This window comes from Aptenodytes forsteri, unplaced genomic scaffold, assembly GCF_000699145.1.
Source record: "Aptenodytes forsteri isolate BGI_AS27 unplaced genomic scaffold, ASM69914v1 Scaffold511, whole genome shotgun sequence".
In the NCBI taxonomy this organism is placed as follows: Eukaryota; Metazoa; Chordata; class Aves; order Sphenisciformes; family Spheniscidae; genus Aptenodytes; species Aptenodytes forsteri.
In genome coordinates, this window is record NW_008794707.1 from 119,151 (window position 1) to 142,787 (window position 23,637).

Here is a 23,637-nt window from a genome sequence, read left to right on the forward strand (position 1 = left end):
TGTGGACACTCCTTTATTTATATACAAGTTGAAAAAACTACCTGCATTATGAAATCTCATTGGTTTTGGCTATGTTTTTCATAGGTGTAGTGCTGAACCCTTGTTTTTGTGGTGCATGCGATATTTCAGAAGTTATCATAACCTGAAGGCGAGGGCATTAAATAAAGTGATGACCGAAGAAGATGCGGTAGCTTGATTTCGAACGTGTGACACAAGTCATAAAAGGAATAATTTTTTTATTGTATGAATTCAGTTGCAGGGACTGTTAAGTTAAACTTAAAATAACCCTTTTAAAAGTTGTTGAGGATAATGAATTAGCCAGGAGGAGTTAGAGCCTGCTGCTGCCAACTAAAGTGCTTGGGGACTTGAGATAGAAGTGAATGATAAGAAGCAGCTTTCATGCATTCAAATAAATTACATGTTGGGCTTGGCTTAATCCTGGCATCAGAATGATCTCTGGGGTTTTCCCTACATTATCTTAGTTATTTTTATGCAAATATCCTTTTAATGTAGCGACTCCTTAACAGGAAATTAGTCTCATACTTGCTCATATACTCTTGCAACCAACAGACATTTGCTTGCAAAATCCTAGTATGTCTGAGGTACAAAAGGCACTTTAACCCTTTAAGCACCAAAATTTTGCAAGCATGCAAATAACAGGACATGCTCGGATATGTTACGGATGTAGCAGAGATGAATCAGAAGAGATAAGTTTCCTAACACAAAAATATTCCTGGGTTTGAAAGTTCAACCAGAATGCAAAATCCCTGAGGTACAAAAGGCACTTTAACCCTTTAAGCACCAAAACACCAAAAGCATGCAAATAACAGGACATGCTCGGATATGTTACGGATGTAGCAGATGAATCAGGAAAGAGATAAGTTTCCTAACACAAAAATATTCCTGGGTTTGAAAGTTCAACCAGAATGCAAATGGTATTAAGCATTATCTTAGTTATGATTATGCAAATATCCTTTTAATGTAGCGACTCCTTAACAGGAAATTAGTCTCATACTTGCTCATATACTCTTGCAACCAACAGACATTTGCTTGCAAAATCCTAGTATGTCTGAGGTACAAAAGGCACTTTAACCCTTTAAGCACCAAAATTTTGCAAGCATGCAAATAACAGGACATGCTCGGATATGTTACGGATGTAGCAGATGAATCAGGAAAGAGATAAGTTTCCTAACACAAAAATATTCCTGGGTTTGAAAGTTCAACCAGAATGCAAATGGTATTAAGTTTACATTTGGTTTCAAAGCTAGTAAGGAAAACAGGGGAGGGAGAAAAATCTTACAGAAAAGCAGGATTAAAACTGAATAAAACATGGAAATCAAGACAAAATAAATGTAATCATTAGTGTTAAATGCACAGCAACCTGCTGAGCCCAGGTAGTCTGCCATCATCATTCGTGCATATAGACGTACTTAAATTTATTGCAGTGATGTTTTCAGGATCTGCACCAAAATGGGGACCATGAGGGTAACCTGCTTTGACTGGAGAACAGGACCTTAAGAATGGGAATCAGACATTTCATCTGGAAAGATAGACGGCTGGTATCCTTTGGGAGGAGCGGAACTGAAATCACAAAAATTGTGTTGTGTTACTTGTGGTAGTATGTACCACATATGTAATGTATATCTCTAAGTAAGCAGGAAAGCTCAGTTCTTGATTTCTTGTTTTTGTAAATCTCTGCTAGGTGAAATTATCTTAGGTAACCTTTTTCTTAAACTGAGGGTTTCTAGTTTAAGAGGTCATCTTTTCTTTTAGGAAAAAAATACCAGCTAAGCATTTGATGTCAATCTGGGATACACTAGTGATAAGTTGGCAGCTAGTACTTGAGGTGCCCCTCACCCCCCTTTTCTTTGTTACCCCCCCTGATTGAAACGCAGACAGCTAAATCCTCGGAGTTACAGAGGAGCCTAATGAAATTAAGCACGTAACTTTCCAATGGGATTTAGGGTAGTATGATTCATTCAAGCTCTTTTGAAACTCCCATTAAAGTGAACTGTTCAAGGCATGACCTTAAGGTAACACTTGAATCAGCCACAAAATCTAGACTTCCAGCTCTTTGCTTTAAATGTAAGACCTATTCTTTCTTCTGTATCCAGTGTATTCTGTTTGTAATTACCAGAAATTACCATTAGAGAAATCGGAGCTAATCTGAGGCTCATTAAGGAGCGAGAATTTATGCTTAACTATTTAAATAAATTCTTGTTGATCTGGTTTCTGGAGATTAAACTCTGTAATTTTATCTGTCATAGATGGGAGAAACTTGCTAGTACAATAGCACAGTGTCTCAGAGTAAAAAAACCCAACACACATATGTAAGTACAGAGAGAGTGGGTGTTTGCAAATGATTCCTCATTAAATCCCATCTAGTCAAACATGCTCAGTCCATTTTTGGTATTGAGCACTAGCCAGTCAGTAGTTTTTTCTGACTGCTCTAGCAAAACCTAGCAGAGGCTAGATTAAGCCTGAAGACATATAGAAAAAAAAAAATTACTATTTGGAATTGATTTTGTTTTCAATAGATTAAAATCTTAAGAAATAGCCAACTGTTGTGGTTCCACTAGAAGTTTCATCTCCAAAATAATTTTGCAATGGTGCACTCAATATGCTGAACCACTAGCATTCAAATTTAGCAAAACATCAAAAGCAGTCAACCAAAAAATAGTGAGATTTTATTTACCATCTGATTTGTGTAGTGAACCCTTGGGTAGTACTAGGATAAATGCTTGAGAGCTCTTTTTCAGACTCAGGGACTTAGAAATTTGCTCTTTTAAAAACCATGTCAGGTAGCATTCTTCTGGAGTAATATTAAGCTTTTAACATTAAGCTGACTTAAAGCAAACATACAGATTCGCTGACTTCTATGAAAGCTTTGATTAGCTGGTAGCAAAGCGCAGTCACAGGCACCTCTATATTCTCTGTTACAAAAGTCTACCTCAGCTCAGGACACAACCTGGGTCTGTAAGGCACAACTGTTATTTCACCTTACATGTAGGGAAAGAAAACAAAAACAAAGCCTGCAAGGGTTCACCTCCCCTTATAACAAAAGGGAACTGCAATTCCAAAGTGGCTTCAAAAATGAAGCATCCTCCTAATTTCTTTATTGCTTATGAATCTGTAGAGTACATGAATGATAACTCCCTGTAGTAGGGATACCTTAACTTGTATCAACTCAGAGTTTTTTTAACAATTTTGAAATTAAGAAGCATTAATATCAAACTATATATTTTCTTCTGGTCCTTGATACAGAAGTAAGCCATCTAAAGTGCTCCAGGGTTTTTTTGCCAATTTGCCATATTCTGTAAAATGGCAAAAAATTGTTACAGACATATTTGCCAAAAAGTCTGGCAAAAAAAGAATTTAAAGGAAGGCTACTGGTTTATTTATATTGTTCCACTAGTCAGGGGGCTTTTTTAGATGTTAATTTTTCAATAATGATTTCAGAGTTAAAGGAAATAGGATGCCAGTTGTTCAGGCATTACAGCATTCACTAGAGGACCTATATTGGCATCGTAACTGTTTACTGTAAGTTAGAGCTGTATCTCAATGTTTCAAGATGCTGTATTCTGCAGTTTTATTTCCTTCTTGGAAAGCAAGTAGGATGTTTGCTAGGAAATTACTTTTACTGGGAAATACTGGAACTTAATTAGTATTTTGGATGACCCACTTGAAATGGGAATTATGTCATTTTTACATAAGCCTATCTGGTGATACTAAACCTAGATAATCGACTTTGATGGAGATCTAGTCTTTGCTGCAAATGTATAAAAATATCTAGCTGGCTTATTAGCCTACAATTCACATCAGAAAATGATCTAAACTTAAAAATTATGGGAGTTTAGAAGCTTTAAATCATATAGGAAATTTGCATATTTTTGTTCTACATAATTGGAGCTGAACTGTAAGAGCTTTCTGAACACTTTGGGAAACAGTAATCATTTCACAAGTTTATGAAGCCATTAAAGCTGTGAAGTAATTGATTTCTTTGTTGAAAGTTCACACACAGATGTGAGAAGAGCGTATTTAGCTCATTTCCATACCACTGAATGGGACTACCAGCATCTCGGAATCCTATATGAAAGAACTTGACTACAACTATAGAAATTTGATATTTCATGCAGATTTTAGAAAGGCTGCAGAGTGGCAAATTGTAGCTGGATGAGGAAGTGAATATTTGTAATTAACATGACCCCAGAGGAATATATTTGGCAAAAAATACCTTTCCTTGTGAGTCTTCTTTTGTAGTTTGTCATTATACATGCAGAACAAAACAACACCAAGTGTAAAATCATCTTTATCCTTACAAAACATCAGTATTATGGAATGATACAATTATGTCCTATTCTGACAGCATCATCAGAATACCACAGGAATTTACTTTTTGCAGAAATCTAGCAGTTTAAATAAAAAATTAAAGGTCACAATCAATAGATGGCAACTACATTTCAAGACTAAGTGGATTGTCACATCAAGAAGTATTTTCATTAGCATGCCCACAGGGAAGAAAAGCTAAGGGATATACTATCTGCATTCCCTTCATGTCAGTTGCACTTCTGAAGTCTTGAAAATACTTAGAGATGTGTTTTGTGCTTAAGTGGAGCAGAGGAGTATGCGGCCTGTCCAAAGTCACTCTCTGATCTAAAAAATAACATTCTTCACTCAAGTTCTTACTGCAATCCACATACACTCACAAGTCACTGCAAAATATTTGCCACTGACAAACAAGTGTCTAATAATGAAAAAATGTATCAATAAACATATAGTTAAAAACCTGCAGTAACTTAGCGATAACCACTATTTCACAATAATTAAGGTCACCCTCTGCCTAAGGTTTAAAGGTTGCATACTGCAGGTACAGCACGTACAGTAGAGAAGGACAAATGTGCCTAATGGTCACAAGACACTGATCTTAATGAAACCTGCCAGTCTGTCAGCATAGCACCACTACTCTTTACGAATTTTAAGAATCAGGTAGCACAAGTATTTGGAGTTCAGAAATAAAGTCAATGGCATAAACCACAAAACAGTCGATGCTATTCTTTTGTTCCTAAAATGTGTAAGGAAATCCAGAAAAGAACAAAATATGGTTATTCCTTTAATGTAAGAATAGAATAGCAAAGATTTTGTTCAATTAAATTCACTATAATCGACACTGGTGAGTCTTGCAGCCCAATCATCGGGGGAAAAAAAAGAGGCCTATCTGAACTATATGGCAATTCCTTTAACAGCTCTTTAGTTGCTATCTGACTGACAGGGACAGGAAAATTTGAGAGCAAAGCTTAGGTATTTCCTGTTGAGAAAATTTGAAGCATCCCAGAGAAGTGAGGGTATGTTATCTTGGTAGATGAGTACTCAGCAAGTTGCTGATGGCAGATCGTTCTATAATGAATCATTCCTGTGGAGTGGTAAATTCATCAGTTGAGGTCTTGATGTCATCTTTGACAGCTGCTGTTGGTCTGGTAGCAGCAGATGCTGAACATGCTCTCTTGCACAGCACAGAAAGGCAGGCTGTAGCTGCTACGAGCATGTGGAGATAAGAGGGATCTGGTTGCTGGCAAACGGGCAGCAAAGCAGCAACAACTCTGGTGGCTACACCAGGCTGTCATGGCACAGGTGACCACATCTTACTTGCTTAGAAGCAGCTGGTACCCAGCAGGTTGGATCAGGCCAACAGGCGCTTGGTTTATACCATGATGCCTTACTGCAAATGAGTTTTGTCGGAGCCCAGTGACAGACTGTTACATGGGGACATGAATACCCACCAAGCCAAAGCAGGATGGTTTTTGTGGAAGTTCAGCACAACGCAATTACCAGTAACTAGAGAGACCAACAGCATATGTTGTGCTATAATCAGTAGTCTGACATACATAACTAAAGAAAAGTCAATGCTCATTAATGGGGGAAAATTTATGAAGTTTCTTCCTGTCTTCTTGGTTTAGCAGAATACTTTCCACTGATTTCAGTTCTTTCTGAACTCTTCAGAACATCCACAGTGAATGCCTGTCCACAAGTAGCCGAGTAAGTCTGAATAGTCATCCCCATGAAATGGGGGAAGTGTTGTCTCCATCTCCAGCTTCAGCCATCTCCTCTTTTGCTCCAGCTCTGGTTCTCTTTGGACCCACCTCTGAGTTGATTCAATGTTTTACCAGTGGCTTATTAGGAAACAATACAATAATTTCCCCCCCCCCCCAATTCCCGCAGTTGTTTTCTCTTAGGTCGAAGAGTTAATTCACCTCACAGAAGCTCAGAAAACTGCCAGAGATGGTGCAAGGGGAAGTGGTGGGAATGCATGGCCCCTAGCAGAAAACAAGGTCAATTGGCACTTACCCTGTCACAATTCACCCTTGGGACTAGAGACTCAATCAGAAAGTTGGTCAATCAAGGCTTAGACTGATGCCACTGGGGGCCATTCCAGGAGATTTTGAAAGAAGACACTAAGATACATAAATATTTGAGACTGTATTTTAATGAGCAGTTTGATTAAATCTACCTTAGGCTGGCTAATCATAGGTCATAAAAAGCCATTTTAAAGTTGTAGTAAACAAAATCTTATTGAAAGTGAATGAATTTAAAGAAGTAAAGAACAGACAAGACCCAGAGCAGTCTCTCAGTAACAACTTCTAAATGCACGCTATAAAATTATGTGTTTCCCACTCATTATAATGACAATTAAGAGAATTTAAAAATACATATGCTACAGGCTTAATTTAAAAAAAATCCTATTAGCACGGCATGAATGAATCAACAGTTCAAACAATGCTTTAAACTTTATACCTAACTTCTAATTAAGGGGTTGTCCTCACTTTTTTCCCCCAAGAATAAAGACTACTATAACTTTCAGAAATGGAGACCTAGAACAAGTTAAATGATGTAGCAGTAGAGCAGGATCAACAAATGCAGGTTGTTGAAATATGAATTTTTAAAGCACGCAAACAAAATGTCACATTAGTTCTCCATAGCTTTTTTCAAAATCTTTTTTTGCATCTGAATTTTCATTCCTGCTACTGTAGCATTTGACAGGATTCATAAATGGTAATGATTGTTCAGCATTTTTCTTTTAAGTCTCCTTTTCTTCTTGGATTTGTTTAACAGTCAAAACTGACTGCTGACATCTGTCAATCAGCCGAGTATAACAGCACCCCCTTCTGGTTTTAACAGTGTGAGGTGGAATCTGGAACTCCCATCATCATGTAAGAAACCTGTATAGGAGAAACAAGAGAAAAGTGAAAATATTCTAAAACTAGGTATTTAGTCATAAGAAATAGGCAAAGGAATATTAATGCCACTACGTTAGCCCAACCTATTCAACTGCAGGAGCTGAGGAGCAATTTTAGAATGGTTCTTGCAGGCCATGAGGTAGCTCTGTGCAGGTGTGTTAGCCAGCATGTCTTCATCACTGTATGCAGTGGCAGCACTCCAACTATCTGTTCACGCAGAGACTCACTTGACAGCAAGCCTCCTGTCCCACTGCTTCCTCCTCTACTGTGGGCATAAAGGCTAATGATCCAAGTACCTGTCTGTTCTGGGCTCATCCTGCCTGAGCAGCCATTTGTCATCTCTTCTGATGCAAACGTGGTGGGTGGAGAGGACTATCTGTTGGGCCAACTCTGTGCAACAAGTTAGCCTATCCTGTTTAATTAGACCACCACTTTGGCCTAGCAACTCCTTTATATTCTCAGTACTGGTATCTTTAAACTTGCTTAGATTTTCAGGAAGAAAAGTGTCCCAGACTCTGGGACGGTGCTACCACCGTGTTTTGCCATACCAAGCTGTATATTGCTTATGTGAGAATTGCTTCAGGGATCCTTCATGTAAAGTACTGCCTGATCATATTATCTATGTGCTTTTACTTTAAAATACTTGTTATGAAAACTTTCAAAACATTGATCATTGCTACATTAGAAAACAGAAAGTCATGGTAATTTGCTGTGTGAGGTAAACAGGTAAGACTAATCAATGAAACTTAATCAAATTGCAAGCAGCCATTTCTGCTGAAGGGAAAAAAAAACAACCCACCATATAACTAATACCACTGAGACAGACTGAAATCAAACCTGATTCTGCAAGCTGAAGAACAAAAGTGGGTGTTCAGGCATCTCTGCATAGATTAGCTTACTAGGCTGGGGTCTTTTTTCTCTGTTGGCTTTTTCTGGTAATGCTTGATACAAATTAGTTTTAAAAAGCAATTGCACTCCATGCTGTACATAGGTGCTAAAATGTGCACAGGACATACTTAACTATTAATACATTACATTACATTAATACAAGTTGCATTGTGTGGTAAAGGAGCATTATTTCAGGCATAGATACAATTGCAGTGGTAATGGAGCAGAGTGGGGGAGATGTGCAATACTGAAGTTTCCTGAGTGGGGAAGCAGACTGAAGTGATGGTGTCATCTGTAGTCTCTCCCTCCAAACAGATCATCTCTACAGATAAATTCACACCTGAATATAAATGTTGTTGTCATTTACAAGATCCCGTTTTCTCCTGCTGGATATTTTGAAGGATCTAGCCCATGCTGCTTCATCTGCACTGCGATGTCAAATAAGTAATCATAACACTCACACCTAAAATTAAAAGGAAAAAAAGGTGAAATGTAAAGTAAGGCTCAAGTCCTACCATGTTTTATGAAAATTAATAGTTTTCTTCCTTGAGCTTTACATCACCAATGCGACGGCCTGACTGGACAGCTCTATTATCATTTATTTCCATTACTGCGGTATGGAAAGTGCCCAGCATTTTTGCTACATGATCCTGATTTGCTGCATTTCCATCAGCAAATGAAGAAGTAAATTCCAAAAATGGGACTAGGGAAGACTACACAAACAGTATTGGCAGGTGTCATATAAAAGCAGAGATTGCCTGCAGGTTTCATATGAGGAGGGACTTGTCCATATGAAAGGAAAATGTTGGCAACCCTATCAGCCAGCATTGATATGAAAGGAAAACCAAGCGGTGGAATCATGGATGAACTCATTCCCAAAAGCTTCCTATACATTCAGTGAGGCCAGAACTTAACGTTCTGAATCATTGTCCATGGGTTGGAAATACACATGACATTAAGGTCATTAAGATTTTGAGGTATAATGGCAAAAGATATCTAAATTGTACTCACATCGTTTTGGCTTTTTCCCATGTTTCTCCCCATACGTAAACTCCGTGACGTCTGACCAATACAGCACAAGAGTCTGGGTATTTTTCCACAGCGTGTGCCATTCTTTCCTTGAGATCCTTCTCTTCTGGTGTATTCTCAATAATGGGAACCACTAGTGTATCATCATATCTAAAAGAAAAATGAATGTTCATGTATTTAAAAAAACGCTGTGTTTGGACGTATGAAGCTTTTCCCTAAGAAAGAGATTCTCCTTTGACTGTGTAAAGATGTTAACAAATTCTCAACACTAGTGATTCTACGCTCTTCTCTTGTGAGTCACGCTGTAACATAAGAACTCTCAGGAACATCTCTCACTCCCAAACGTATGCTATGCTGGCAATACCTGAGCTACACTTGAGGCACAAAAAATAATAACACTTTAATGTATTAGGTGTAGCTGTTTGTTCACATACCACTTTGTAGTGGGGTCCCTTTACAACTTTTTCAGACTCTCTTCATCCTGTATTGGCATCACCTACAAGCTTTATCTCAGATTAAATTATTTAAAAGAATCACATCATGAAGAAGGAAATTAAGCTGTTTGCTGGAGAGCAGAAAAAAATTAATTTAGGTAGTCCAAAAAGCCCCCGGAAATAAGATTGTCCTGCTAAGGCATATAAATAGAAAGTAGAGTCAACACGTGAAAAATAAATTCTCTGTGATGGAGTCATTGGTGGGCTATATGTGATCTTAAGAGAGCCTGAGAACCCCAGTTCCAAAGACAAGATGATGCATGTTACTCAGTGGAACTTGCCTAAGAGTTTCTTCTAAAGGAGGACTGGGATATTTGGCATTGTTTGAGCCTTAATTAACACTGGCAGAAACTTGTTTAAATAGTTTTAATAAGTCCCCAGTTCAGGTTCAGATTTATCATTGAGATCACATAGATATTTCATGAGTGGATGCTAGTAGTACTTACTTTTATAAAACACAGAGAGAAAGCAATGGTAAAAATAATACAGCTTGTCATCCCTTAGTTTTCAATGCTGATGCTTTCCCAAGGAAGTCTATAAAAATAGTAAGTGTTTTTTGTAGGTTTACTTTGACTCTTACATATTCTGATCATTAAAATTAGATTTGGAGTGTTTGCTACTAGTGAGGACAAATGAGCTAAGGGATTGGTTTCCTAGGTTCTGCTTTCTACTTGGATGTGAGTTTGGAAGCAGGTATAAATACCATAACTGATTCATCACTAATCAGTTTTTTGATTAAAAAACTTCAACCATAAGCTTTTTATCAAGAACTAATATCTATAAAACCCCAAGAAGACTCTGAATGAGTTAAATACTTGATCTCTCTTTAGTTTTATTGAAATATAAGCAGCATTCATTTAGCCAAACCATTGGTTTCCTAGGTTCTGCTTTCTACTTGGATGTGAGTTTGGAAGCAGGTATAAATACCATAACTGATTCATCACTAATCAGTTTTTTGATTAAAAAACTTCAACCATAAGCTTTTTATCAAGAACTAATATCTATAAAACCCCAAGAAGACTCTGAATGAGTTAAATACTTGATCTCTCTTTAGTTTTATTGAAATATAAGCAGCCTACATTTAGCCAAACCTTCATATAAAATACCCTGGGACAGTCTGAGACTTTCAAAGCTATTTACTACGGATCTAGTTCTGCTTCTACTGAAGTCAAAGGTAAAACTATTCTGGCATCACTGGGATCATATTTAGGCCAACAAATACTTCTGATTATCCTATCTGTAGCATTTTCCTGGATAGCTTCCAGAAAAGGTTTATGTAATTAGAAACAATATGTTGTCAATCCCTTTCTTGAAAGATCCCATTCTGTACTATCAAATTTCTTTTGAATTCAATGGGGAGCCTTGTGTGAGGCAAGACAGTGGAATCCGTCTAGTATGGACGAATATGTACTTAGGAACCATGTAATCTGGAGCTTTGATTTCTTTAGTTTTTCTGGTAAATTAACAGGAAGACACAGGACAACTCAGAGATATGGAACCCAATGTCTCCTGACTAACATTTAGGAACATTTGAGAATTCAAAATGCATATCCAAAAAAGAAGATTGTTGTGGATTTTTTAAAAACCAGTGTTGTTAGACAATTCAATATAAGGGGTGTCTTTTGCCACATTAAAAATACAAATGCTAATGCTGACAAGAAGGTAAACCTGGCAAGTCAACCAAAACTGAATAAAATACGCCCGGGCGTAAAATCACACGCAAGACATATGGCTTGCTCCCTTGCCAAAGGGCAATAGTTAGTTACAAAAATTAATATCAAAAAGTGGAAAGAATTTAGCATTTCAATTTTTCATCTAATTGTCACATATTATATAAATGTTGTTTGCGGATCCCAATTCAACACTCTGTGGGTGGAGTCCTCAAAACAAGCCATCACACATAATTTGGAATAACTCAGCACTTACCTCAGAGCTCATCCTTGAAAGTAATAACATTATCTTTAATGAGCTGTTTATTCTGAATTTTCTTTCAAAGTCTGTCAAGTAAAATCTGAAATCCTCTACTCTCTTAACATGCCCTAAACTAGCACAGGCAGTGATATGTGAAGTCCACCCAAATGTATTTTGTATGTTATCAATCCAACCTCATGTTGGTTGGCTCCAGTTTCAGTTTAACATTGTATAGATGTGTTAACATCTCTGTTCTTGAGATATTTGTCAGGACATAGCTCTTTATTTGGTTTGTTTCTGTAGATCAACAGATCACAGTAGCCTTGACATTACAAGATTTTATCTCAGATCTCTTCCAAAGGCTTGAGCCTTTCTTAGGGAAAGCCAATGATTTATTTATTCCAGAGGTCTTTTTACTTCTTATTCCTAATACTTTATGTTACACACTTTAGTGCACATAACTCAAATGACTTGTCATCTATTTATATTGCTGGAAACAAATGATCAAATAGCATGCTTCTTTTCTTAAACATAGAGAAGTACCGGTAATAGCCTCCTGAAGTACACTTCTGGATTCCTTTTATCATCTCCTGATGGGTAATACTGAACTCTCTCCCTGGGTAAAGAAGGGTAGCCATAACAGCAGCCTTGGAATGAGTATGGATTACTGCGCCTGCCCCTAAGAACAGAAAAAGAAGAAAAAAAATATATTTTTAGAATTAATTTTAAAATGTGTCTATTAAGAAAAATTCATTCACATACTTCATTCATTTCCTTTGGCTAGGCATCTTAGCAAATGGCGATCTACTGTATTAAAGAAAAAAATATACAGCAACCTAAATAAAGGTATGAGATAATTACTCATCTATAAAGGATAATTATGGATTGTCTTAGGATAAAAGTGTTAACTTTTAGTTAGTGACAAATTCCAGGAGAGAAACTACTTGCACAAATTCAAGGAGAAACACTACATTTCTTTACATACTGCAATGACTGCAACACTGTTAACTTTATCAGAGTTTTGAGATTCTAAAGAATTCCCAAACTTATTTGTGAGACGAAAGTTTAAAGACTTTTACTTTCTTTTTATGCTAGTACTCTTCTTCAATTATCCACTGATTCTCTGAAAAAATATTTATTGTTCTTACTGTGTCATAATGAAAAGATAGGTAGACAATAATTATAATTTACTTATAAAGTTTCAATGTTGCCAAAAATATGAAATGAGTTTTCCTCAGGTACACATACAAGCTTCTTGTGCAGGAAGATCAGAAGAGACTCCCTAAATCCTTTCTAAAGTAACAAATGTAAATCTTACACAGCAGCAAAAACTCTCTATTACTGTCCACCTGCAAAAGAAAAGTTTCATACTTTTTTCACCTAGCCGTAATTTAGAACATTTGATCACAGCCAATGGTTGTAAAAGGATCTAAAACATAGTTGCTGAATAGGCAAAACTACTGGTATAAAACTGCTGTAAATCCCCCAGCTCCTCCCACAACCTGCTAATGTACTGCACTAAAAATTAGTGCCGAGAAGATGATCACAGGTATAGCTGCACGAGAAGATTAAAATGTAAAAGACACTCACAGGATGTTACCAAGGATTACCTTCCATTGTACATATTCCTTTGCAAATCAATTTATTTTATAGTTTCATGTTTATTTCACTGTAACTTCCATGTATAATGAATATGGTATTGAATTTCAATTTTGTTGATGTGCATATACAGTGTTTCAGTCATTGCTGAACTAAAAACATTTGCTACGCACCTCTCATAGTGTAGGCATTCATAAAAAGAGGTGTGCACTGGCTTTTCTTTAATTTCTTGTGCGGTGGAGGACCACTGACGTCTTGTTCGTTCATGTCACAAACAAACATATCTTCTGGCTGTAAGAAAGAAGAAATTATTTTGACCTGTGATGACCTGAATAGTTTTGTTTTCCTTCTAGAGAGACAAACATATACACCATATATTTAATATAGAATGTGATTTTAACTTTGTAAAAGTGCTGTAACGCACCGCATTTATTCTAGCTTCTAATACTATTTACTGACATTGTGTAATGTGAATTAATATTAGGTACTCTTTTCATTCAAACTGCAGCCAAGCAGGTATTTGTAAAACTAAAATTTTCTCAGAAAGGAGACAGCCTGTATCTAAATAACAGACAATAGATCAAAAGGAAAAGTAGTAACTGATTCAAAAAAAGAAATTTAGATGTACTTTTCCTTCCCCCCTTAAAGAACCAACAAAGGATGTGAATTAAACCTACGTATAATATATTTAACTTGTAGAACTATTTTTTTAAACCTTGCTTTTAGTAGCTTTACATGAATGTTTGCATCAATCAGCTACTCACAATAGTACAAAGAATTGTCCAGGGCAGCAATAAAACTTTCTTCTCTAATCTTCTTTTACAAGTCAGCAGGAAATTCAGTTGCAAAAGATTTCTTTACTCACTGTGCTCAATCCGCTGCTACTGCTAGCAAAGAACAGACCACCACAGTCTTGCCAAGCTATGCCTTTGCCTGCCTTACTTGCTAACAACCCCAGCGAGCACTGCTGCGAAACCCCAAGTTTCTATCAGTGAACAGATTCCTTGCATTTACGCTCAGATCTATAAAACAACAAATCCTTTCCACATATTACTCTATTGTGGGGAATTCCTGCTGTCATATAATAGTTATCATTTACCATTCTCCCCTCCACTTATCTTTTGGGGTTTTTTTGGAAAGGAGACAGATAGACAAGGTCACCTTTTCACAGGGAGAGCCCATCTATTTACTGAGAATATCAAGACAAAGATTTGTAATCACTCAAATGAAAATAGAGATGAGGTGTTAATGCTTAATTACCTATGTACCACAGTAACTTGAAACTGTAGCCAGCCAGCTATAAAGCCATTCAAGCTTGACAAAGAATAAAGCTGGACTTCAGTCATGTTCAAATCTCAGAGTCTTCTGTGTTAATTTAAAGCAAAGAGATCAAGACTAACCTACACTGGCCACTGAAATACATGTTGGCTTGCTGTGCTAGTAGAGTACTGGGCAAAATCCTCACTTGTTTCAATAAGGCAGTCAATAGTATAACAAGTTTCTAACTTCACATAAGGAAAAGTGAAACTCTAAACAAAGGTACTTTCATCCATCTCAAGATGATCTCTGAGGTAAAAATACAGTTCAACGTACCTGTATTCTTTCCTTTTGGACTCCTGAAGGAGCGATGTAGATTTCATTCCTAAGAAAAGTTACAGACAGGGAAAATCAGTAAACACAGGGTTGTTCAACTGCACAGGTATTAGAGCTCTCCATCCACTGAAAAGGAAATAGCAAATCTAGCCCCTCATAATTTAATAACTTTCTTGCTCCTTCGATACAAGTGCATATGAAATCTCTAACTTGCAGGGGTACAAAACTGTGCTTTCAACTTGACAAGAGATCTGAAACACATGTAGGAAGTGCAGCCTTATTTTTCCTACAAAGAAAAGCACACAGCCTCCCCCGCAATAATTCCAAACTCAAATCCCCAGAATTCAGAATAAAAATAGAACAAGAGAAATTGCAAGCACATACTGATCTATGACAAAACAGGTGACAAAACTATTACTTAAAAATCCACAGACTACCTATAAACAATATTAATTATCTCTAGTATTCTACAATGTAAATACTTTTGTTTTTTGTTATAACTGCATAGTTTAGGTTTTTAATGCATTTATATATTTATTTGTATCGATAAAAAGATAACACTAATTCAATGTAATTAGATGACTGAAATTCAAGTAGCAGCACATCACTTCTTGCAAGGTTTTCATGAACAAGGACTATAAAAAATTGATTAAAATTATCTTAAGATGGTATCTTCAATATTTTCAATAATAGCAAAAAAAAAATCAGATTATCTCTCTCTATTGTAATCACTACTCAGTTTCAACAGTAATGTACTAAATTCAGGAGCACAGAGACATCTAGTGAATAATTAGTCAAGTTACAGAAACATTTCCTAAGGACCATGAGATGTTTATATTTCTGGACAAGAGCACTTAGAAGAGCAACGAAGCTGGTGAAGGATCTAGAGAACAAGTCTTATAAGAAGCAGCTGAGGGAACTGGGGTTATTTAGTCTGGAGAAAAGGAGGCTGACGGGAGACCTTATGAAAGGAAGTTGTAGCGAGGTGGGTGTTGGTGTCTTCTTCGAAGTAGCAAGTGATAGGACGAGAGGAAATGGCCTCAGGTTGTGCCAAGGGGGTTTAAATTGGATATTAGGGAAAATTGCTTCACTGAAAGGGTTGTCAAACATTGGAATAGGCTGCCCAGGGAAGTGTTTGTATCACCATCACTGGAGGTATTTAAAAGACGTGGAGATGTGGCACTTAGGGACATGGTTTAGTGGTGGACTTGGCAGTGGTAGGTTTACGGTTGGACCTGATAATCTTAAGGGTCTTTTCCAACCTAAATAATTCTCTGATTCTAACTCTTCCAAAAATACAACTCTTAAGATGATGTAGTGGTAAAACGGCTGTGAAGCACATCAAAATGTGGCTTTATCATATTTGTAATTTTTAACATTCATGAATTAACACTGCCAACATTGCATTAACTTAGTCAATTCCTTTGCATGAGCAAGATGATTGACAGTGCAACATATGGGGAAATCAAGTGGTAATTCAGTTACTAATGAGACACATGCATTTTTTCTTAAAACAATTTTTTTTCTTTTTTAGAAATTAATCAAAAAGGGAAAATCTGATGATGAAATACAGCCTTTGAAATACAGGACACCAGACAGAGAATTCCAGATACATTTTTAATATGCTACCCCATGTCCAAATTGGCATTTTTATTCTGAGTAGTTGATACGAACTGCACAGTGAGTAACGCTGATTAGGATTAGCTGGTAAGACCAGTTGTTAGAATTTCAATCAAATTTCAGTTGTTCTTTCACTATTTCCTATGTAACAATTCTAAGCTAGTTTGATCCCTGCCTCATAGCTATTAATTTTGAAACATAGCTACTGTTACTGTAGGTATAAAACAGCACAGCCACATAGATTACTATTCCTAGACCATGTACAATATTGGTACAAACTCAAATATGTATTTCGGTGTAGTCTGAGCAACCAAGTTATAGAACTGCTGAAGAAAACTGTACTACTATATTAGTGTATTCTCTGTTGACACCATTTCTCTTGCCACAACCAACATGAATTGCGCTGAAATGACGAAGAAAATAGGCAACATTTAGCTACTGATGAGAAATTAGTGCTAGAAAGATCTTTCCATAGACGAAGAACTTTAAAAACAAGAATTAACCCTCTTATCATTCCTCTCATTATTATTATTGCTGTTGCTTTGCTTGCAAAATCAAGCAAGGAAGTGAAATGACCTGCACAAAGCCATTAGAACAGCACAAATATTAGCATTTAGAGCCTTTACTTCAGAGATATGTATCTCTCTCATAGATTTGAATAGCAATAGCTGTTTGTATCTGCATGCAAGTGTATGTCAGAAAAATGAGAGGTCAGACACTTTCAAGTTAGAGTGTCACAACACCCTGTGCCTGGGCACAGAATTGCAGGCACTGTGCAAGGTGTTTTGCAGAATGAGGACTTCTCTTTTTTCAGTGGCCACTGAGAGGAGCTCTGTCTCCATTAAGAGCTTGGAAAGTATGAATAGGGGGAGATGAGCAAATTAAAAAGCAAAGTGGTGCTCCTTAGTAGTGGATACACACCAAAAATTGTTTTGCTGTTACCTGTCCTGCTACAATTATATGTTAAGAACATGTCCTGAGAAATTATCTCAGTAGAACAGTAATTTCCCTCTTAAAGGAAATGTCTTGCCTGTAAAATGTCTAGGGTGGGATTCATCTCATCTAACCACAGGCATTTGAAAGCTGTGTGCCTGGTGTAACCCACTCTAAATTCCATAGTCAATGAAATGAAAAAGGGGGAATGCATTGTTCCTTAAAGACAATTCATTTACCTTAAACAAAGATAGGAAAAGGACGGGAAAAAATCACTCTCTGAAGTTGGCTCTCTCCATTGAAGGGACTGCAATGATTAATTCAGACTAGCCACCTCCCTTCTATAAGGTTAAATTTGGCGTACTGTTCATTTGCCCCTCTACATTCTTGCTCACTCTTGACTTTCAAACATTTTTCATGGAACTGAAATGCCCTCACCAACTACTAAACACAGTCCTCCTCTCTCTCTCTAACCATCACATTCTTTCTCTTCCATCTGTACTTACCCATGTTTCAAGCTGATTCCTCCACCAGTTCCTGTTACCCAGCCTAAACCATAAAACAGTCTGCAAAGCTCTGGGATAAGATTTCTTGGATGTAACTTCTCCTAAAAATAAAGAAATTAATTAAAAACCATCAGAAACATCACAAACCTAAGAATTTCAATTCTGAAATTGAGTTCAAAGGGGTAGTATTTTCATACTGCAGTATGACAGTCTAATTTATGCTTAAGAACTTCAGTTACAAAATGACTGCGTGTTTACACAATGCCCTTTACACTTTGCAGGGGCCATTCACACCTTGAAATGAACAAACAAAATCCCCAAATAAAATGCATGTCTGATTATCCTTCACAGGAAAGGTCTCATCTCAAATTTATTTGAGTGCAGTGGCCCACAGGTATTACACCAGCGAGATTAAGTCATAGACTATTGCCATAAAAAAAGAAAAATAAATGCATCTAACATTATTCATGTTGAAAAGCTCAACTAGTAACTTTTCCCATTGAATCAGTTTTCTGTATGTTTATTTTGCTTGATTTACAAATTTCAATGGAACAGACTTTATTAGTTCTGTTATATCATACTTTTACATAGCAGTGAAAAATACCATAGAAAACATAGGACAATTATTTGATGAACTTCACATTCCTACATTTTTACAATGTGAGGTTACCTCACATGCAGTTTAGCCAGAAGACAAATTGCATTATTTTAATATTTCTTTCAGAAGGAAAAAAAGTTCTTAAATTTTTCCATATTCCATTGTTTATTAGTTCAATAAATATATCTATATCTCTATTAAACAAAGGTATCTGTAGTGTCAGAGATTAATTCCTAGTTAATCTAAACCAGAATGGCTTTTCAAGCCAAAACTATTTATTGGAAATCCTAAACATTACTCTATACTGAACATATAAAACTAAGAAAGCTGTACCTAACAGGTAGCAGTCTTTGATAACTGAGTACTACATTGGAAAATTAAAAATTTCGAATGTTGGAATAATTTACATGAGAAATATAACCAGTATACACAGAGAAAACTGTGAGATGCTACTTTAATTCACGCTGTGTGCTTGAATTTATGCATTTGCATGTTGTCTTGAGTATTTCTTTCAACTTATCTGAGAGAATAAAATGCCAAAGTCTTCCCCCATTTACCAGTGTAAAAATAAAAATCATATGTGCTTTCACAAAGATCCTGATACAACTGAAGTTGAATTCCCATGAAGTAAGGAATTAAACAGTAGAGAAACAGAGCAGTAAATTTATTTATGCCAATTTATCTCCCTGGGATGGGGTAAGATTTCCACTTACATTACCACAGTAATACAGCTGGTTTTGTTTCTTATATGGTGTGTGACAGAAATCAGCAATTAAGCACAGCAGATGTGCTCCTTGCATTGTTTTCAACAGAAAAATGGATTAGTTTTAGGAAGGCTAAACCCTTAGGTCACCAAATACAGTCCCCTGCTACTGCAGCCAACTCTCACGTAACTCTTTTTATATAGTGTAGCACCGTATTCTTCAATAGCACTTGTTTCTGAAGCGATTATCTTTAAAGAACTGGGATTTAGTTCAGATGCTATTCCTGCCTGCTCTGATTTTGCTTCTATTATTTACAGTCTCTTTTAATATATTAAAAAATCATGTTTATTCATTTCAAGTGATAGAAACAAGACTCTAACCAGCTCTCCTAGAAACTTATGTAAGAAGTTAAGATTTTTAAAGCACCCTGAACCTTCATCAGTTCACATTACCTGAAACAAATAGAACAACATATACAAGAGTACATGAAGGAAAAAGACCCTAGGCCAAATAAGCAAACTCCTACATTTACAGTGACAAAAATCTGAAATCTTCCCCATTCACACAGCTGAAAATGAAACCACTCCTTTCCAGTTCTTCGCCACCAAAAATAGTAATATACATCAAGTACACTCTAACTAAACATTCCTCAAATACTACTGACTCTGAAATGTACTGTGACTCTGAATTAACGCGTTGTATGTTTACAAATACAAAACAAGCACACAGTATGTGTAAATTATGGGTCCCCATTTTGTTCTGATTTATTTATACAGAATTAATGGCTGTACACAATTTTTTTCTATTCACCCGTCACAAAACTGAGTCCCACAGCATCCTGTTTTGACTCTTATTCAAAGTGGTATCACTGTCTATTTCTAACCTATGTACTACACCGGTATTTTTCATTTCAAAGAAAAATTCTCTCTCTTCTACTTTTGATGGAATAAGCTTATATTAAACAAGTTTATATTGCTATTACTTATTGAATGTACACAGCCATAAAACAATCTAGATTATAACACTCCTACAGTTTCATATTTTCCTTGTTTGATGAATCTAGACATCTACTGCAAAATTAATATTCATGGAAGAACATGAGTGCTTTTCACCACTTTAAATCATTAAAAACAATTTTTAAAAGTTCAAATGCAGAAGCTACTTTCATCAAAAACATATGAAAATAAATATAATAAAGGCATTTTGACTATTTTTCTGAAGAATTCCAGGATTATAAATCAATCCTCAGAGTTTAACAGTATTGTTCCAGGATCAGTGGATACTGATTATAGCCATAAACTATCTAAACAAAAATATTACTGTATTTCATGTTTAAAATTACTGATAATAAAAATGACAGTTCTTTCCATAACTAAAAAAGGGTACTTGCTGTAAAAAGCCTGGGAGTGAACATGTGTGAAAGCAGTAGGCAACTCAACAGGATTATTCTTTGTCAAATCTCAATTAGCAGTACTTTTAAATTCGATTTTTAAGTTGAAGTACAGATGCCATTGGTTATCTCTTCCTTCATATCTCCAACTCAGGATCTGGCCCACTAGTTTTCTGATACAGCTAACATGAACAATTTAGCTTCTTTGCTGCTATGCTGTTACCATCTTAGGCTAAGTTTCTACATGCTGTTAGGTATGAAGGAAAACTCCACAAATTTCCATGAACTGAAAGAAATGACTACTTTTTCAATCCATAAAATTATTCTTTTGAAAACAAATTTGCTGGTAAATTTCTAAACAGAAACTGACTGAAAGTATTCACTGAAAATTTAGAATATTTCCAGCAGTCAAATCATTTCAAAAAATTATTATTGTATTCTGCAAGACTGTGGTTGCTCAAGCAAAATTAGCTTTTTCCTATTTTATTCAAATTATTGTACCTAATATGATTTAAAAAACAAACCAAAACAAACCCATCCTCCCAACCCAAAACCCCAGAAAACAATGTGGATCTAATATAATGGAAATCAAGGTGGACTCAGGCTACTTATGGAACAAACACATTTGTAAAGGTTTTGGGGACAATTTTCAAAAGGTGTAAAACTGAACTACAATGTGGATATTTTAAGATATTATAGTAAGAAAACAGTGCCTGAAATATGTATGTCCCTTTCATAAATTGCTTAGAAATCATGTATTTTCCTCAGAAATAAGCACAGACTGCATAGATGAAATCATACCATTGATATTTCATATTGATGGGTAGTAAATCATGATGAGGTTTCTTCGAATAGCTGCATAGTGATAAGTTTGATGTGTTAAAACAGATTTGTGTTACACTGCACACATAAAGTGAGAAAAGTGCTGTTAATAAGCTGGTAGATTTCTGTTTAAAATCTGTCTTTAGCATAGAAATGGGTCAAATAAACCAAAGTAGCACAAACAATGTCATGATCCTTTAAAAAAGTTTATTTTCTACAACACCTTCAGCACCATACAAGGATTCTATAATGCAAATGGGAGTTTTTTTAGGTGAGAAAAAGAAATAATTGTAATGAAGAGACAGGAAAGCAATGTGGTGAGGATTCCTACTCTGCTTAAAAGCTTCAGACTGTCAATTTTTATAGCAAGTACAGACCTCCAACTGAAATTGATCATTTATGGTGTGCCTTTTTTATGTTTTGAATTTTTTTATTGTAGCAATTAGAAGCTTTAATAGTTTTTTAAAAATGACAAGTGATTAGCTGCTCTACTGCTCAGCTTAGTAATTTATGCCCGTGAAAGGACATTTCCAAGAGAAACGTTTGTTTAGCAGCAGGAACCCACATTAGGGGCATTCTGTTAACACCCACAGAATAAAGAGAACAAAAGCGAAAAATAAGTAGCACATACCAAAACTGGTAGGCAGGTAGTTACTTAGTACCAATAGCTTTGCTGAAACATTAAGAAAAAAGTGCTGTTGTCCCTGTTATCTCCCCCACCCCGATACCACAGTGACTGTGAAGTTGAAGACTGAGTGATCCTTGAGGGTCTAAAGTAAGACCGTAAGACTTCAGCAAAGGGAAACTGGGATTTTGTGAGTCCCTCAACTGTCCCCTGGCCCTTAGAATCACAGCAAGCAGAGCCTTTGTTTAATGCAGCCCCTCTGAACGGACAGACCACTTGCATCTTGTTGCAGTTGCTACAGGGGGCTGCACGCCACAGGAAAATGCTTCCAGTTGGTGTTGGACTTGCAGAACCAGGCATGGGGAGGCAGTGGCGGCAGCATGGGAGAAACGGACACAGGTGCAAGACAGCGGTAGTGGTTCTGAGGCAGCAGACAGGGAAGGTGAAGTGATGGAGACAGCAGCCTGGGGCAAGTTTGACAAGGTTTGGAAGCTCCTGCTTTAACCTCATCTTTAAAACCTCCAATGACAGTGAGTCACAAACTCCTTAAGCAATCTGTTTAACTGTCCCAGGTTAGAAATATTTTTCTAATGCCTAACCTAAACCTTGCTTGCTGAAACTTAAGTTTATTGTCTCTTACCAAACAGTTATGAACATAAAGAAGACATCCTTCCCTTTCATCTCTGTAACAACATTTTACGTATTAAGACAACAACTCCATTTGCTCTTTTTTTTTTTCTTTTTTTTTTGACTAAGCAGATTCTTTCCTTCTTTCCTAACAGGTCACATTATCTAGTCTGCCGATGATTCTCCTCTCCCTGTTGTTGGTCCACACTGTTCTTGGTGCTTGGGCTGGTCTCTTGACCAGTTCCACATACAAACAGGACAGGTATTTCAAGCCTCGTCCAGGTGATGCTCCCATACGCTCTAGCACAATGTTTGCTTCATTTGATGAAGTACAGCACTGCCAACTCATGTTCAGGTTGTGATGACTTATAATAATGAACAGTTACCAAACTACAAAAACCCCTAAACAATCAAACACGGAAAAAAAACCCAAACAAACCTAAAAAACGCCCGAGTTACCATAAATAAATAAAAAGGTCCGCAAGTCCTGTAACTGCAGCCAGACTGTCAGCTGGCAACATTTTGGGAAGTGTAGTAAATTTCATAACATCTCTATACTCTCTGCTAATTAGTAACTACAAAGGTTACTAATTACTAAGGTTACAAGAATAGCCTCAACAACTGCAATTGCGAACTGCTATCTTGGAGCTGACGCAAAGTGCCCCATGCCAGGCGGCGGGCAGAGCGCAGGGCCGCCAGCAGCACCAGGGGTGGCACCGGTAGCCACGGCAGGGCCCGGGCACGCCGGCAGGGCCGTTGCCAGTTCAGTGTCCCGCCTCAGGCCTCCAGGAGTCACTCCCAGCCGGAGAGGGGACCCTGGGGCGCTCGGCCCCGCCTCCAGGCACGGGGTGTCCAACCCCACATCTCGCGCCTCCGGCTGCTTAACGGGGACGCTGCCGGAACGAGGCGTGTGCGCCAGCCCCGCTGCCAAACCCTGCGCCCCTTTAAAGCCCACGCGGCCTCAGGGGCAGGCGCCGCGTGTGGGGTCGGCGTGTAGCCCCTTGTTACCTGCACGGCGTCGTGGTCTTTGGCAGCAGCCGCCATAGCGCCGGTCGGGTGGCGAGGG

The 23,637-nt window shown here is 37.1% G+C and overlaps 1 protein-coding gene across 2 annotated transcripts; it reads right to left on the bottom strand.

Annotated features, from left to right (window-relative positions):
* Window positions 1-6,463: 6,463 nt before the first annotated feature.
* Window positions 6,464-23,631, bottom strand: APIP (APAF1 interacting protein). 2 transcript variants are annotated; one of them, XM_009273659.1, is made up of 8 exons: window positions 23,580-23,631; window positions 17,806-17,906; window positions 14,747-14,795; window positions 13,327-13,444; window positions 12,098-12,233; window positions 9,132-9,299; window positions 8,461-8,583; window positions 6,464-7,214 (listed from the first exon to the last, which is right to left on the bottom strand). In XM_009273659.1, exons 1-7 carry the CDS (start codon window positions 23,613-23,615, stop codon window positions 8,484-8,486), a joined length of 708 nt encoding a protein of 235 aa, XP_009271934.1. In that variant the 5' UTR covers window positions 23,616-23,631; the 3' UTR covers window positions 6,464-7,214; window positions 8,461-8,483. The 2 variants fall into 2 exon arrangements, with proteins under 2 accessions (XP_009271934.1, XP_009271935.1); XM_009273660.1 differs by lacking the exon at window positions 8,461-8,583.
* Window positions 23,632-23,637: the final 6 nt, after the last annotated feature.